Source organism: Solea senegalensis, linkage group LG11, assembly GCF_019176455.1.
Source record: "Solea senegalensis isolate Sse05_10M linkage group LG11, IFAPA_SoseM_1, whole genome shotgun sequence".
NCBI classification, from domain to species: domain Eukaryota; kingdom Metazoa; phylum Chordata; class Actinopteri; order Pleuronectiformes; family Soleidae; genus Solea; species Solea senegalensis.
Genome location: NC_058031.1, coordinates 13,305,111 through 13,319,722, shown reverse-complemented (window position 1 = coordinate 13,319,722; position 14,612 = coordinate 13,305,111). Strand labels below are relative to the sequence as shown.

Genomic DNA, 14,612 nt, shown 5'->3' with positions numbered 1-14,612 from the left:
ACCGTGTCACACCTCGTTTTTAAACCAGTACGGATAAAACACATCACCCTAACGCATTTTGTATAATATTCATGTTTTTTAAGTGAATGGAGATACTGTAACTGTGATTTATAATAACTTAGAACATTGAAATAAGACAATTAAGATACGCCAGCCTTTTTCTAATGAAGCCCAATAACATGCAACGTCTAATCTGTTCTATTCTTCATATTACATATATATTTATATATATGTATAAATAAATGTGTATGTATGTGTATATATGTATATATGTGCACACACACGCATTTATATATACATATATATGTGTGTATATATATACATACATATATGTGTGTGTGTGTATATATATATATATATATATATATATATATATATATATATATATATATATATATATATACATACACATACATATATATATGCTCCTCAGTCTCCAGGCTGTAATCTCCAGGTTTAGGCACGTGCGCAGTATAGACCAGAGAAAACTGTGCGCGAACGGCACGCGGACAGATGTGCCAGCCGCCGCCTCCTCCTCTTGAGCAGCTCCCGCGCCGGGATGATTGACAGCGGGCTGTTAACGCAGCCAATCACAGAGCGCCCCTATCATTTGCATAAAGTGGCCGCATGCCATTGGATTTGTGAGCGCTGCTGCTGCAAACCGCCTCGCGTGCCATTACAGATGTCTCCTCCTTGGAGGCGCAAGTGGAGTTTTAAAAATAGACGGAGGTGTGTGTGTGGGCCATTTCATTTCTTTTATGCCATGTAGGCCTATAAAACATTTATGTATTACTAAATAAAGCATTATTTTGATTATTATTATTTCTAGTAGAATTTCAAGCAACAACACCTTTAAATTCAGATGAGATGCAACTACATAATTTCCTAAATAATATATGGACAGCATGAATCACGAGGATGTTTTAATTTTGCGATCTTATATAAACATGCTGTCAAAAGTAGGTTGGTGCCTGTAGTGGAGAGACTCTTTCTTCCTCACACACCAAGATGCGTAACATATTTGACGAGCACGGTGCAAAGTTAGAAACAAACATAGATTCCCGTCCTCCCTCCCTCCCTCCTTCCCTCCTTATCACTTCACAGTGCTGCCTGGCCGCTGCAGCTCGCTCCGCTTTGTTGTTTGTCCCTGCAGGGCTGATTGAGCAGCGCGTGACTGACGGCCCGCGGGGGTGTTGTCCAATCAGCGCTCTGCCCCGCGTCCAATGGGTGAGTCCTCGCTGCGATTGGCTGAGGCGAGTGTGGGAAAGAATGCAGAGAGGGTTTCACACGAACCGGGAGCACGCGAGCCGTGTATAAGAGCAGCCGCGGCGTGTGGCACTGGCAGAAACGACGCCTGTGTCTCGCGCGCGTACTGTGTCAGCTGACAAGTCAGTGATAACAGACGCACACTGACTCCACTGTCAGTGACCCATAAAGTGATTTTTTTTTCTTCAAAATCTTTCCTTCGCTTCCCACACACCCAAAAAAAGGATTTACTTGTTTACTGTTTTCCTCTGGTTTGATCAACAATGCCTGCTGACACCATGGAAAAGCAGACGGCCTCTCCTATCGCCGGTGCTCCAGCCAACGGATCTCAAACACCGGACAAACCCAAAAATGCCAGCGAGCACAGAAAAGTAAGTTACATTTTCACATTCAAAACTATGTCTCATCTGCATTGACGGGGGACTGAGTTATATATGTGTATACATGTGTGTATATATAATATTTTTGAGTTGTTGCTACAGCTGTTGCCATGAGACTTATGTGGACTTGTTTGTTTTTCTGCAGTCATCCAAACCCATCATGGAAAAACGGCGGAGAGCGAGAATTAACGAGAGTCTTGGACAACTCAAGACGCTCATCCTGGACGCACTGAAAAAAGATGTAAGATTTAAAAAAAACCAACCTTCTCCATGTGACAATTCATTAAATAAAAAAATGGATACACTACATGAAAGTATCTTGAATGAAGTCTAAACTTTTGCTGTTCTCGCGCACACAGAGCTCCAGACACTCAAAGTTGGAGAAGGCTGACATCCTGGAGATGACAGTCAAACACCTGAGGAACCTGCAGCGCGTCCAGATGAGCGGTAAGTTTGTTCTATTAAGATAGAATATATGAAGATATTTTAAAATCAACATGAAGATTAAGTCACACATTTCTCAACGTGTCACTAATGTGTCTTTTCTCGCTCTCTCTCCAGCAGCGCTCTCCGCAGACGCTACCGTCCTGAGTAAATACAGAGCTGGATTCAACGAGTGCATGAACGAGGTGACCCGCTTCCTGTCCACCTCAGAGGGGGTGAACACGGAGGTGAGGTCGAGGCTTCTCAGCCATCTGTCCAGCTGCATGGGCCAGATGATGTCCATGAACTACCAACAGCAGGTCCCGTCCCAGCAGGCGCATCTGGCACAGCCTCTGCACGTGCAGCTCCCCTCAACTCTGCCTATCAGCGGCGGCTCCATGTCCTCCAAACTCAGTCCCGCTGAGGCCGTGTCCCCGAAGGTGTTTGGCGGGTTCCAGCTGGTGCCCGCAACCGATGGACAGTTCGCTTTTCTCATCCCCAACCCGGCCTTTGCCTCCGCTACAGCCCCTGTCATCCCACTTTACCCAAACGCAGGAGTGTCCGTGGCGGTTAACGCCAGCCCGGTGCACGGCAGCTTAGCACCGACTGCAGCGTCTCCAGTTCACGGGATGACGTCCTTCTCCGGTGGATCCCAAGCGGTGAGCCCAGTGGGAGTGAGCACCGGCTCTGAGAGCAGCGAGCCCGTGTGGCGGCCCTGGTAGCCGAACAGACCCATGTGAAAACAGATTGCATTATTTTATTTTTCCAGTTTAGACATTTAACTGACTGCACATATGAAAAGCTGTTGTGGGGGTTGAACCCGTGACTCTTCCGCCATGGAATTGTAACACTAACCACTTAATTCCCCCAGAAGTTCTCATCGTTTCGTTTTATGGAACAGTTGCCTTACATGGCAGATTTTCTGTAATTTACTGTCTGATTCCAACATTTGGATGCCAGTGATTATATGTACATGCAGAAAAATTATAGAGAAAAAAATGTTATGAAGTACTTTTTATGAAAAGGGTTTTTTTAGATTTGTACAGAGTTGTTATTATTGATTGTTATACCAAAGCTGTGTTTTATATTTTTTTGTGGTTTTGTGCTAATAACTGAAGTCGGGTGATGACCCATTGTTTTAATAAATGACTTTAAAGAAATCAACGTCTTGTTCACAACTTGTTTCTGTCATGTTTCATGTTGCGCTTGATGCCGTGCGTAAAAGTTACTTTTCATGCGTTAAAATCCAATAATCTGATCTCAAGTCAGAAAAAAAAAAACTTTCAAGCGACTCACAGTGGATATACACAACGCAAAGCTGTGATTTATTAGTAGGGAGTTTCTGATGGACTACAACATCATTTGATCTCCAAAGTTTTTTTTTAAAGTATCTACCTTGTCACCAGTTTGGCGGGAGCTCTTTACATCTGGCTCACAGGAGAATAGTTCACGGAACAATGGGGGTGTATTTTTCTATTGCTATAAAGGTAATTAAAAGTTTGAAAGGAGTCTCATCCTGTATGCAGCGGGAGCTTTGAGAAGTCTTAAACCCTATTCATGGGCCTGGGAAATGCGCTCAGGGGTTAATGTCACTAACAGATTGCCTCAGTGAAAGGAGAATATGGAAGGATCTTCGCTTCCTTTTGTGCGCCAATTGTTCAATTCCACTCCCAGTGGACCTACACCTCAATAAAGGAGAAAACGAGGGAACTTGGGTTTGATGACAGGGGGAAACTGATGAAAGTCGGGGGCAGGTTGATGGACCTGTGAGGGTGACTTAAACTCATACTGACTCATAGATCATGTGTTGAATTATAATTTATATAATCTGTTGCCTCAGGTACGAACTGTCATGTTTGTCCCTGACTGAAAACTTATCTTCTTCCTGTGAAGAACTGAAGTGTGTGTGTGTGTGTGTGTGTGTGTGTGTGTCGGGCGGCGTGGCGCTAGCCATGTGTCAGCCACTTGCAGTCAGTGGGCCCCTTTACTGTGGATTAGGTTACAGCCTGGTGACCGCCGGTCAACACCTCTCAACATTTAATACTCCATCGGCGCGTCATGGGTGCGCGCGGCTGGCACACTGCAGGCCAAAAGAAGTGGGTTGTTTTAAAAGGGTTTTCTAAGATCTGCACGAGGACATGTAACAAAATCAGTGTTTTCTTCAGAACCGTGTTGACAAATGAAGACATAAAAGCCTTACATATCGATATCAGGGAGTCTTTAAACATAATCACATTTAGAGAAAATTGTCTATACAAACCGTTTTCATTATAACTTTGCCTACGTGACTGTTTAAGATGGTTCCTCACTGATAACCTCTGCACTCTACTTTCCTTTTGACTGACATGCGTGATTTGTGTAGTTGCCTTCTCACTTTCACCCCGCCGAGTGCCCTGCAGATGACACCGCCAGTAAATGGCACACAGAAAACTCCACTCCTTGTGACGTTCGGGCCACTTCCTCCTGCGAGGAGGCACTGAAACACCCGTTGGCACCCGCGTGTGTGGGTTCTGCGGTTGTTCCTATACTGAGGTAACAGTTCAGAGGTGCAATTGTGGTGCTGAAGTCGTGAGAACGGAGCGAACTAGTCAGCCTGAGGCCTGGCACCGTGCCAGCCAGTAAATCCCCGCTGTCTGGCCACGTCGTGCAGCCGCGCTGCGGAGGTGAGGAGGCAAACACACAAACGCGTGGCCGCCCAGAGGCACAGCCGGTTTGGTGTGAGCATGACGGATCCTGGAGGGACTCGAATCCAGCAGAGTGGATTGAGTTCATTCTATTTTTATATGGTTGCTTGTGGGCTATTAAAACAACTAAAATAAAGCTGGTGCATCTGCTGTGCGTATGCGGGATGGTAAAATGTAAAGGAAGGAATCATATATATATATATAAAAAGTGTTTAGTGAGGACAGAAGCAAGCAGAAGGACAAAATATACAAGATAGAAAATGTTTAAACTTTACTCTATTGATGAGATATTGGTTGTATAAAAAGCAAACGGGCGGGAAAGCAGCGCTGGTGCTGGTGAAAAGGATTCCTACACAGTGCTGAATGTCCCTCGGGACCTGCAGCATCGTGTCCCTTGAGAGAAGTCGCATTGGAAGGGGGTCGGGGTCATCAGAGGAGCCACAAATTATCATTCTCATTAGCGAGTGAATGGAGGAACGCGCGCACTAAGTTGCCGCCAAACTTTAAGCATCAAATCTCCCTCCAAATTCACTTTAGCCTTTGTTGCATCAGGTCTTGTTTGACCAGTACAATTATTCCTGCAGCCGGTTACTGTCAGTGATCTTGTATGGGATTAAGGACACTTTTTTCCACCACACCCATTCAAAAATAATGACTCCAGAACAAATAAAGGCCTTACATAAATTATATGGCATCTCTTAAGTAGAGTCTGGTAGTACAGTGTCCTCAGTTTGTGTTGTCTTTACAAGTAAAGTATACTTTCTTATCTTTAACAAGCTTACATTTTTAGGCATTTTGGACAAAGTTAAACTTGTGCATAGGCCACAGTGACTGTGAATTTTGTCCGGGGTCAATATTCTGTGAGTTCTCAAGTTAAAAAGGTGTCTTCAAAAACAAGTCGATTTTTGGACATAGTGTATCGACTTGTATCTTGATTCACTGGGATGTTACAGTGTCAACTTGACTCACTTGAAATTGTTGGTTAAAACTGAGTTTTCTCATATCTTGAAGCCAGCAGGTGAATTTTGGTTTGTATTTTTTAACCACCTTGACATTTGTTACAGTGTTTGGAAGAGGGATTTTTTTTTTTTTAAACTAAACCCAAAGACATTATATCCATTATATATATATATATATATATATATATATAATAACTATTGCCCAGTGATATGCTGATTGCTAGAAGATCACATCAATGAAAAATAGCCTGTTTGTTTGGAGCTCCGACAGTTGTTTTTCTGAATGAATAGGCCTCCCTGTTTCCCTATGGTATCGTGGATTGTTTGAGAGCTCCACCGCTCTGGGTTTCACATGAATGACGAGCTATATTTGCTCCTCCAAACTGAGGACGCTGCAGCTACGGGGACAGAAGGAAATGTTCTGCATGCTTTGGCTACAGGTCCTGGTGGAGGGAATGGCAGGGCTGGAGAAGGCATCAGGCACAAACTGTGCATATGTGTCAGTCTCTATGTGTGTGTGTGTGTGTGTGTGTGTGTTGGACACTCCTACTTGCACCTGTTTTCTTGAGAATGAGGGAGGGCAAAAGGGAGAGGCGGATGAAAACTAGGAGACAGATAGAAAGGCAGAGAGAGGAGGGAACGTGATGTTGAAACTCAAGAAAGTGCAAAATGGTTCCCTCAAGTGTGTGATCCATCAGTGACACATCTGGGAGTGTTTGTTTTCAAATGATATTAGCACTGGAGATTTACTTGGCAGTTTATTTAGGCTTATAATCTTTGTGTCTACGCACATATGACTTCTTGGCACCTCATTAGCAGGTGTTCATTTTTTTTATATTTTGGCCACGTTTGCCTGACTCCTCCCACCCTCTTTTTTTGGCTCCCATCAAGCGTCCATTCTGTGTTGGTATTTAGAGCAAAGGACCACTTATCTGTGGAACTGGGTGTGAAGTGTTGGGCGGTGTGTGTGTGTGTGTGTGTGTGTGCGTGCGCAGACAGAGGTGAGGCAAAGTGATGCGTCAAGTCTGATCAAATATCACAGGGTCCGTGTGCCGCGTGGGCTCCGTTGATCCTCGCCGCTTGTCTACAGAACATATACTTCTGTGGCCAGGTTTGGCTTTTCAGCAGCTTCTCCAGTTTCAAGGCCTGAGGCCTGCGCCCTGACTGCCTTTGCAACTGGTGCAGATTCCACAAGAGAAAGTAAAGGGGTCTCTTGATGGCGTCTCGTGACAAGGGCTAGAGGTTGTGCTGCAGACTCATAGGTGGCCTTGGAGAAGCCTTTATAAATTAGGGCACATCTAATGGCAAATAAATCATAGTTTTTAATAAGGTTAATAGTATTGCTTTTTAAACTTTATAAATGAGTGGTGGATACCAGTAAAAGAAATAAAGAGACAAATGGTGCACTGAATTAAAATACAATGAGTGATGTCATATAATGACTGTTTCTGACAAAATCCCATCCAAACAAGGGGTTAAACAAGATATTTGACCAATGGTAATAGAGCAGACGTGTGTTTGTGTGTGTGTGTGTGTGACTCATCCTGTGTCACCACATGCCCAGACTTGCCCCTAATTTGACACTCGAGAACATCCTGCACACACAAATCTGACTCGTACGCTTTTAAAGGTGCCACTGTCTGCATAGGTTTTCTGTGGGTGAGTGTACCTCGTCATCTTCCTCTGCGTGTGTGCACGCACGTGCGCGTGTGTGTGATGGATAAACGTGGTGACTTCAAGTGTGTGGTTTACTGTCAGTGTGAGAAAGAGCCATTGACCTGTTTCACATATGGATTTTTAGCTACAAATAAATAAATCTTAGCCTACACTCTACCTGTTTTTTGACGTTTGTTTCTTTTCTTTAAATTTCACATTTTCACTTGACATCAAACGTATTATATCAATGGAGGCTCAGGTTTCTCAAACCTGGAAATGATGATTTTGTGCACAAACTATAAAATGATTCAGTTTAAATTATTTATTTGTGATATGGAGCAATGAAACCAGAAAATATTCACACTTAAGAAGCTGAAAAATCAGAAAAACGTTAATATAGTAATGGATTAATAATCGATTAATCAAGTAATTGTTTCAGTCCGAGTAAATTAACATTAGTTGTAATATCGTATTTGCTGCAAAGACACAAAGAACATAATTTGAAGATCTCAAGCACTGTCACGGCAAGAAATGAAAAAGACATTATTTTAATGTCTTATTGAGTGTGATGCTTGTATGTACACTAAAGTTAAATAAAACTATACATCCAGAGTCGAAATGATACACATTCCACTGGTTAACTAACCCTAATCTAAAACCAAGTAATGTCATATGAGAGCTGAGTTAATTCCATATAAAGTGCACATTATGAGCAAATTTAGGAAAAGTTGGCACCATAACATGTAAACTAGTTTGCATAACTACCGTTTTGCGCTTGTAATGTGATGGACCAATATACAGAATGCTAACTACTATAAGCAAATATTACGGTTATGCAAATATTGGGAGGTTTGGGCCCATTGTGATAAACTCTCCAGTGACACGGCACAGCAGGGGGGTGGGGGTGGGGTAAATGTAAGTGTTCAAAGTCAAACTTAGAGTGGTGTAAAACAAAAAAAGTGTGTAATTAAAATGGAATACTTACTGTATATTTAATTTAAATTTTAGGAACACTAACAGTTAAACTGTTTGTGTTTTTTATTCGTTGTTCCTCCATATCTTCTCTTGTGATACGTTTTTACTGTGGCTCTTACTTCCTTTGAATCCCTCTCCATCTCTCTGAGTGACAAAAGTGCATCCTCAACACTTTCCCGTCACGTTAGTTGAAGCTGTGGAAGACTCTTAGTGTCTGTATTATATTTAGAAAATGAAATGCACACGAGCATGTGTGACAGAAGGATATTCCACTCAGGGAGGCGTTGAAAAGCCTTATTTCCTGACCAGCCGTCCCACTGTGCACAGACCTGCGGTCTTCTCCGGACCCAGGCTAAGTTAGGTGGTGACAGCCGCCCTGTTGCAGGAGCATTATCACTTTAGCACTGTAGAGAGGGGGCATTGTCCACCAAGCAGGATGTCCTGATGTCTGCTCCCAACTCATATGGGCTTTGTGTGTGTGTGTGGACATTGGGGCAAATCCTTAAAGCCGATGGGACACGGATTTCAAAAGCTGCCATCACCTTTTTTTAAAATGTAGAGCTCTTCCTTCCCTTACGATGTTCATACTTGTTTTTTCCTTTCTTTTTATCATGAATTGTCCCGACATATACTGTAGGCTGTGATGGAAAACGCCGACTAGACACAGAAAATGTAGTTGTAGGTGATGAGTGCATGTGTCACTGGGAGTTGGAATGATGAGATGACCCCTTGTCTTTCTCTTCTTCTTTTCTTTCCTCTTGCCTCTCCTCCTCTTTTCATGCCATGGGAAGGTAAACACTCATCCTCTTTGCTCTTGTTTTCTTATGGTAACTGTTGAACAGTGTGTGCTTCACTCGTGGTTTTATTGCTTGGATTGTAATGCGAGAGGCAGCAGAGACCAGTGTCAATAAGTGGATGGTCTCACTCCAAACAAATGCGCTTAGAGAATGGACAGACGGAGTCGAGAATGCAGCTGGGCACACACACACACACACACACACACACACACACACACACACACACACACACACACAGCACTTCATTCATAGTGAGGACCCTCGTAGACATAATGCATTCCCTAGCCACTTACCCTAACCTTAATCATCACAACTAAGTGCCTAACCTTAACCCTTACCCTAATCTAATTCTAACCCTAACCCTAAAACAAGGTCTTAACCCCACCAGCCACAAATACAAGAACACACACACACACTCACATGTTTGTATAGCATTAATAGTGAGGACATAATGCATTCTCTTGCCCCTTACCCTAACCGTAACCATCAACTAAGTGCCTAAATCCAACCTAAACCTAATTCTAACCCTAACCCTAAAACCAGGTCTTAGAGCAATTTCAGGCGTGTCAGAATGTGAAAACCAGCCGATGTCCTCACTTTCCCAAAAAGTACTCACTTCCTTAGGTATACAAGTTTTTTTTGTCCTCACAAAGATACCCATACAAGAACACACACACACACACACACAACAAATGGTTTCCTACTCAGCTCCCTGACGACATTAGTCAAACCCAAACACAATATGTTAAGTTCAACACACTCACCTTAGATTCAAATGCACTAAAATTAAAATGATGAAACCTTAACTGCCTTAATCTGCTGAAGCTGTTGCAATTCCCTGCAGTCTTTGCATAGGTACAATATGTTTATCATAAACTGGAAAAACAGGCAAAGATGCACAACAACCAGCAAAACCCTGCACCACACTGTTCATCAAAAACCATCAAAACGGTGGAATCAGGCCAACTCACTTTCTGTTTTTAAGTGCTCTTCTAAAACTAATTCTTTTAACTGAGTTTGAGAGGTTGGCTTTTACTATCTTTATTGTTTTACTGTCTTTCATTGTTTTTACTTTTGTATTTGTCATATCTGTGTGTGGCAATTTGGCTAGTGTGTTGTCTTTAAAGTGCTTTAAGTGCCCATAAACAATTTGATATTTCTATTGATAATTGACCATTATTTGATGAAACGTGCACATTTAGTGAAGTGGATGATGCTACTTGTCCGTCATAACCTTTGAATTAAAAAGAAGAAAAATATTGCAGAGAAATGATGTGCTAATTTTAGACATTGCAACAGACATTACACCACATACTCTATCAACACTCCCATCACTCCCCTGCACACATGGGCCACTCCTCCATCATATTCTTATCTGTGCTTATATAACAAACTGCTTTTTAGTGGCACTGAACAATAGACTGACACAAAGTAAACAGCCGCCTTGTGGCTCTGCTTGCGTCCTCCTGTGATCACTCCGGAATTGATCACCCATCCAGTGCGACCACTCACCTCCTGCCGCTCCCTCTGCTCTCAAGAGCTGAGGAGACTGGGCCTCATGATGAATACATGCAGCCATGATAAGATTAGCACGGGTAAACACGTACATGGGGCACTGTCTAGCGTGTTTTTCTTCAGCCCTAGACCATTCATGGAGGAAACCCCCTGTCTGTCTGAGTGTCTGGCCATGTGTTTCTCACTGACTGTCTCCCACCATATCTCACTGTCTTCTTATCCTTATCCTGAACTGATCCTCACTGAGTTTGAGGATAAGTTCATTCAAATTATGAAAATATTTTTTTTATATATTTGTATGCCTTTATTCCCATGGAGGTGGATTTTTTTTTGTTTATTGTGTTCACTGTTTTGAAAAATGACATTGATTTGTATCTTAAGTGGGGCTGTCAAAGTTAACGCGTTAAAACAGCCAAGATTAAATACAGAGATAAAATAATTTAGTGCAGTTAACGCAAGTTTGTTTGCTTCTGGTGTGCACTGACCTCTGACATGAAAGCAGGGGAATTATCCGCGTGACACAGTCACCTGCCTGCAGTCAGTCACATATGAGAGACTGACATAGTAGCTGAAGATGGAGAAAGGTGAGGTGATTGTTGGGTGGAGGGTTTCATTTTAAGAAGCCGAGCAACAGAACCATTGATCAAACAAAAGTTACCCGGGGTGTCACGGCAAACTTTATTGACAATGACTGGAAGTTGCAATCCTTTTTCTTTACTGTCAAAAAACAAAAATCCTCGACATTGCCAATCTCTCTAATCTGCCATCTACCCTGCGTGGCTGACTGTGCTTTGGTTCTTTTATTTAAAGATGACCTGGTTGGCACTTGATAGGCCTGAGTCTCTTTGAAATCACATACTTCTATGTGTAGTTCTGTGTTTGAAAAGAAAGATACAGTTAAACAATGGTGTCTGAAAGGAACACAGTCTGATTACTCATTAATTTAGTCATTAGTAGAAAAGCAAACGTTTAATTGCGATTAATTCGAGATTAACAAATTTAAAAATGAGAGATTAATTAGTAATCTAGCCCTAATCTTAACCAACTGCATAGAGGTGAGTGGAACAATACCTGAGGTGTCAGTTCTACTGGCTTGTTCTGAGGATTGATTTTGGTGCTGCTGCAACAAATACCAAAAAAAAGAGACCGTGTTGTGATCACAACTGCTAATGGTTAAATCATTACTTGCCTCTTTGCATCTGTTGTTTCCATAGCTAACACACACCCAGTTTTCCTCCTACTCTTAAAACTGTCACTGTATTGGACTTGGAAATAAAGACTTCTTTAGATGCAAATAAAAATACAAGCGATTATTATGATAAAAGAATAAAAACATGCATGGAGAGGCCAACATTCAAACACGTTCTTATATCAAAAGAAAAGAGGACACTACCAACCAGTTTGTGTGTCTTGATGGTTTGTGTTTACTTGTCTCCCACTGTATTGTTGAAAATAGATTTAAAAACGTCCATACTTGTCAAATAGTTTGGTGATGGTGGAAATGTCTTTGAGTGGCTGTGATGAACATGCCGAGACGATGATCTCATTTTTGCTTTCTGTTTCCTTTTTTCTTTTTTCTTTTTTCCCCAGTGAACTGACCTTTTAAAGTAAATCTTGAAGTTACAGAATCAACCACAACAGAGGAATGAATCATTTTCTGTGATAAACAGACAGCTGTGGGTGTACCAGTCATATTTAGGGTTTTGGAAGAGTCTGAGGCTGGTGTGTGTGCATGTGTACGAGTGTGTGTGTGTGTGTGTGTGTGTGTGAGAGAGAGAGGGAGAGATCCTCAGCCACCCCCTGCAGTGCTGCCTTGCACTGACTGACAGGAGCGGTGCGGCTGTACAATGGCCGATCTTTCCTCGGTGTCTGACTGTATAAACACAGAGTGGGATGGCTCCCTCATGCAGAACTCCAGTATTGATCACTCTGGCAAGATCCCACAGCCGCACTCATTGTCCACCGACCCTTTCTCTCCTGCCAATCAATAGCTCTTTGTTTTGATTCTCACCCATTGACAAATCACTCTGCTGCACGGCCTTTGTGCGGCTGTCAATCAGGCAGAAGGTTTCGCTTTATTTGATACTCATTCAGTCACGAGTGTCACATTCCGAGTGGGATGAGGACAATCACTTCTAAACAGCTGGAACTGTCTGGAGTAAACCCAATAACACGTGAGGGTATTTTTTGAAATATGACTTCCGGGTACGGCTGTGCAATAAGTCAATAACACTTTATATTGCAAGATGAATTTATTCAATATTAGTATGACACAGGTTCAGTGTATAATCAATATAATGTTTATGCGCTGTGCAAACACTTTGGACATGTTTCCCTTTTAAAGTGTTTTCTGTCCATAATTACAAGTTGTACTTTGTGTGTTATAAGTTAACATAATTTTAGACACACAATGCACACAACACAATAATGATTAACTTAACGTCCGAAATTCCGTTGATCACATGTTTTGAACACTGCCGTGGCTACACTTTTCTTCTCACAGACAAACCTACAAGAGGCAGATATTCTTCAGACAAAGCTAAGTGCAAAATAAGAGCTTGTATTATTAACTTCATCCTTTAGGTTTAAACAATGCCGGCGCCCATCAAGCTGTCAGAAAATAAAAGTCTTTCGACTCATTAAACCCCATTGTCTCAGTTCAGAAACGTGTGTGTGGAGAATATCTCTGAGCTCTCACTGAGCCCAGCAGTTCCCACACACTGACGACGATAATGACGTTGGCAAGAGAGAGAGGGGGAATACCAGACTGGCAGCTTCCAGCCACTGACATTAGCACAGCGCTAAGCTTCATAGATTTACACCACATAGATGAGTCGCTCTGATTATCCAGCAATTATCGCTGTAGTTGTTTTTATCATAGACTTGTAAGATTTTCTGTATGACATCTGCTGAATGTTGTTATTCAAAATAAATATATGAGGTGTACGAAGAATAAAGACGCTGACTCATCATGATTTAACCACCTGCAGAATGTCTACAGTAAGCTGCACCTTGATATGATGAGGTATGACTTTTCTTCTTTTTACTTTTTCTTTTTTTTATCACAGACATGATAAAACATGTAGAAACATTATCATTATCATTGTGGCTGCAGGATGATTTTGACATGTTCATTCCAACTTACAGCCCATTTTTCCCCCCTAATGGCCCGCTGCCATGAGTCAGTGGTGCGGTCAGAGGTTTCCACTCCTAGACACAACACCCCATTCTGGAAAAACAACTCTCTGATGCCTCGCTCTTCCTTTATTGTCTGGGATGATTCCGAGTCGGGAGAGGCTTATTGTTTGGATGTCTTTGTAGTGCACATCCAATGCTGCGGAATGTGGGGATTTCCGCCCTTGCCGGTATTTTTAGCTCTCTGTGTGAATTCAAGGGAGTTCTGCGTAATGCTGTGTAGCGTGGGGTCTATGGGTGAGGTCTATGCACCCGTGCACATGTGTGGGAATCTCTGCGTCTGCTCATATGATCACAGAAAGGATGTTTGTCTGTATGTGTGCCGGGAGCTGCGCTGTAATTTTCGAGAACAATCGTATCCTTGTCAAGTCAAGTCGGATCAGGATATTACAGAGAGACGCTTTTCAAAGCGAGATGGAAGATACTTAAAGCTTTGTTGATTGAGACGGATGGTGAGAAATTTCATGGCGTATTTACCCACTGTTCCCAGCTTGACTGCCCCTGATTGGACTGCAGTGTGTCAGTGCAAAACAGGTCTGTTGTGGACACTGCTTACCCGCTCAAGTGTTTCACGAGGGCTTCCCTGGGTCACCTGGGGGTCCCTGACCTCCCACAGAAATGTTCTCCTCCAGGTCCCCCTCTTTGACTGTGGTCAATGGAGGCGTCCATGCAGTGGACAGCCGGGCGGATGGCGGATGGAAATCAGGGAAAAGACAGGTCATCTTTGCTGTCACCTCCAAATCAAACCAAGTGAGATCTCCT

At 42.6% G+C, this 14,612-nt stretch overlaps 1 protein-coding gene across 2 annotated transcripts; it reads left to right on the top strand.

The window, feature by feature from the left end:
• The first annotated feature begins 1,329 nt into the window (after window positions 1–1,329).
• her9 (hairy-related 9) lies at window positions 1,330–3,229 on the top strand. Of its 2 annotated transcripts, none has more exons than XM_044037363.1 (4): window positions 1,330–1,637; window positions 1,792–1,887; window positions 2,006–2,093; window positions 2,211–3,229. In XM_044037363.1, the coding sequence occupies exons 1-4, from the start codon at window positions 1,530–1,532 to the stop codon at window positions 2,789–2,791; spliced, it is 873 nt and encodes a 290-aa protein (XP_043893298.1). In that variant the 5' UTR covers window positions 1,330–1,529; the 3' UTR covers window positions 2,792–3,229. The 2 variants fall into 2 exon arrangements, with proteins under 2 accessions (XP_043893298.1, XP_043893299.1); XM_044037364.1 differs by having other exon boundaries at window positions 1,331–1,637; window positions 2,208–3,229.
• The last annotated feature ends 11,383 nt before the right edge of the window (window positions 3,230–14,612 follow it).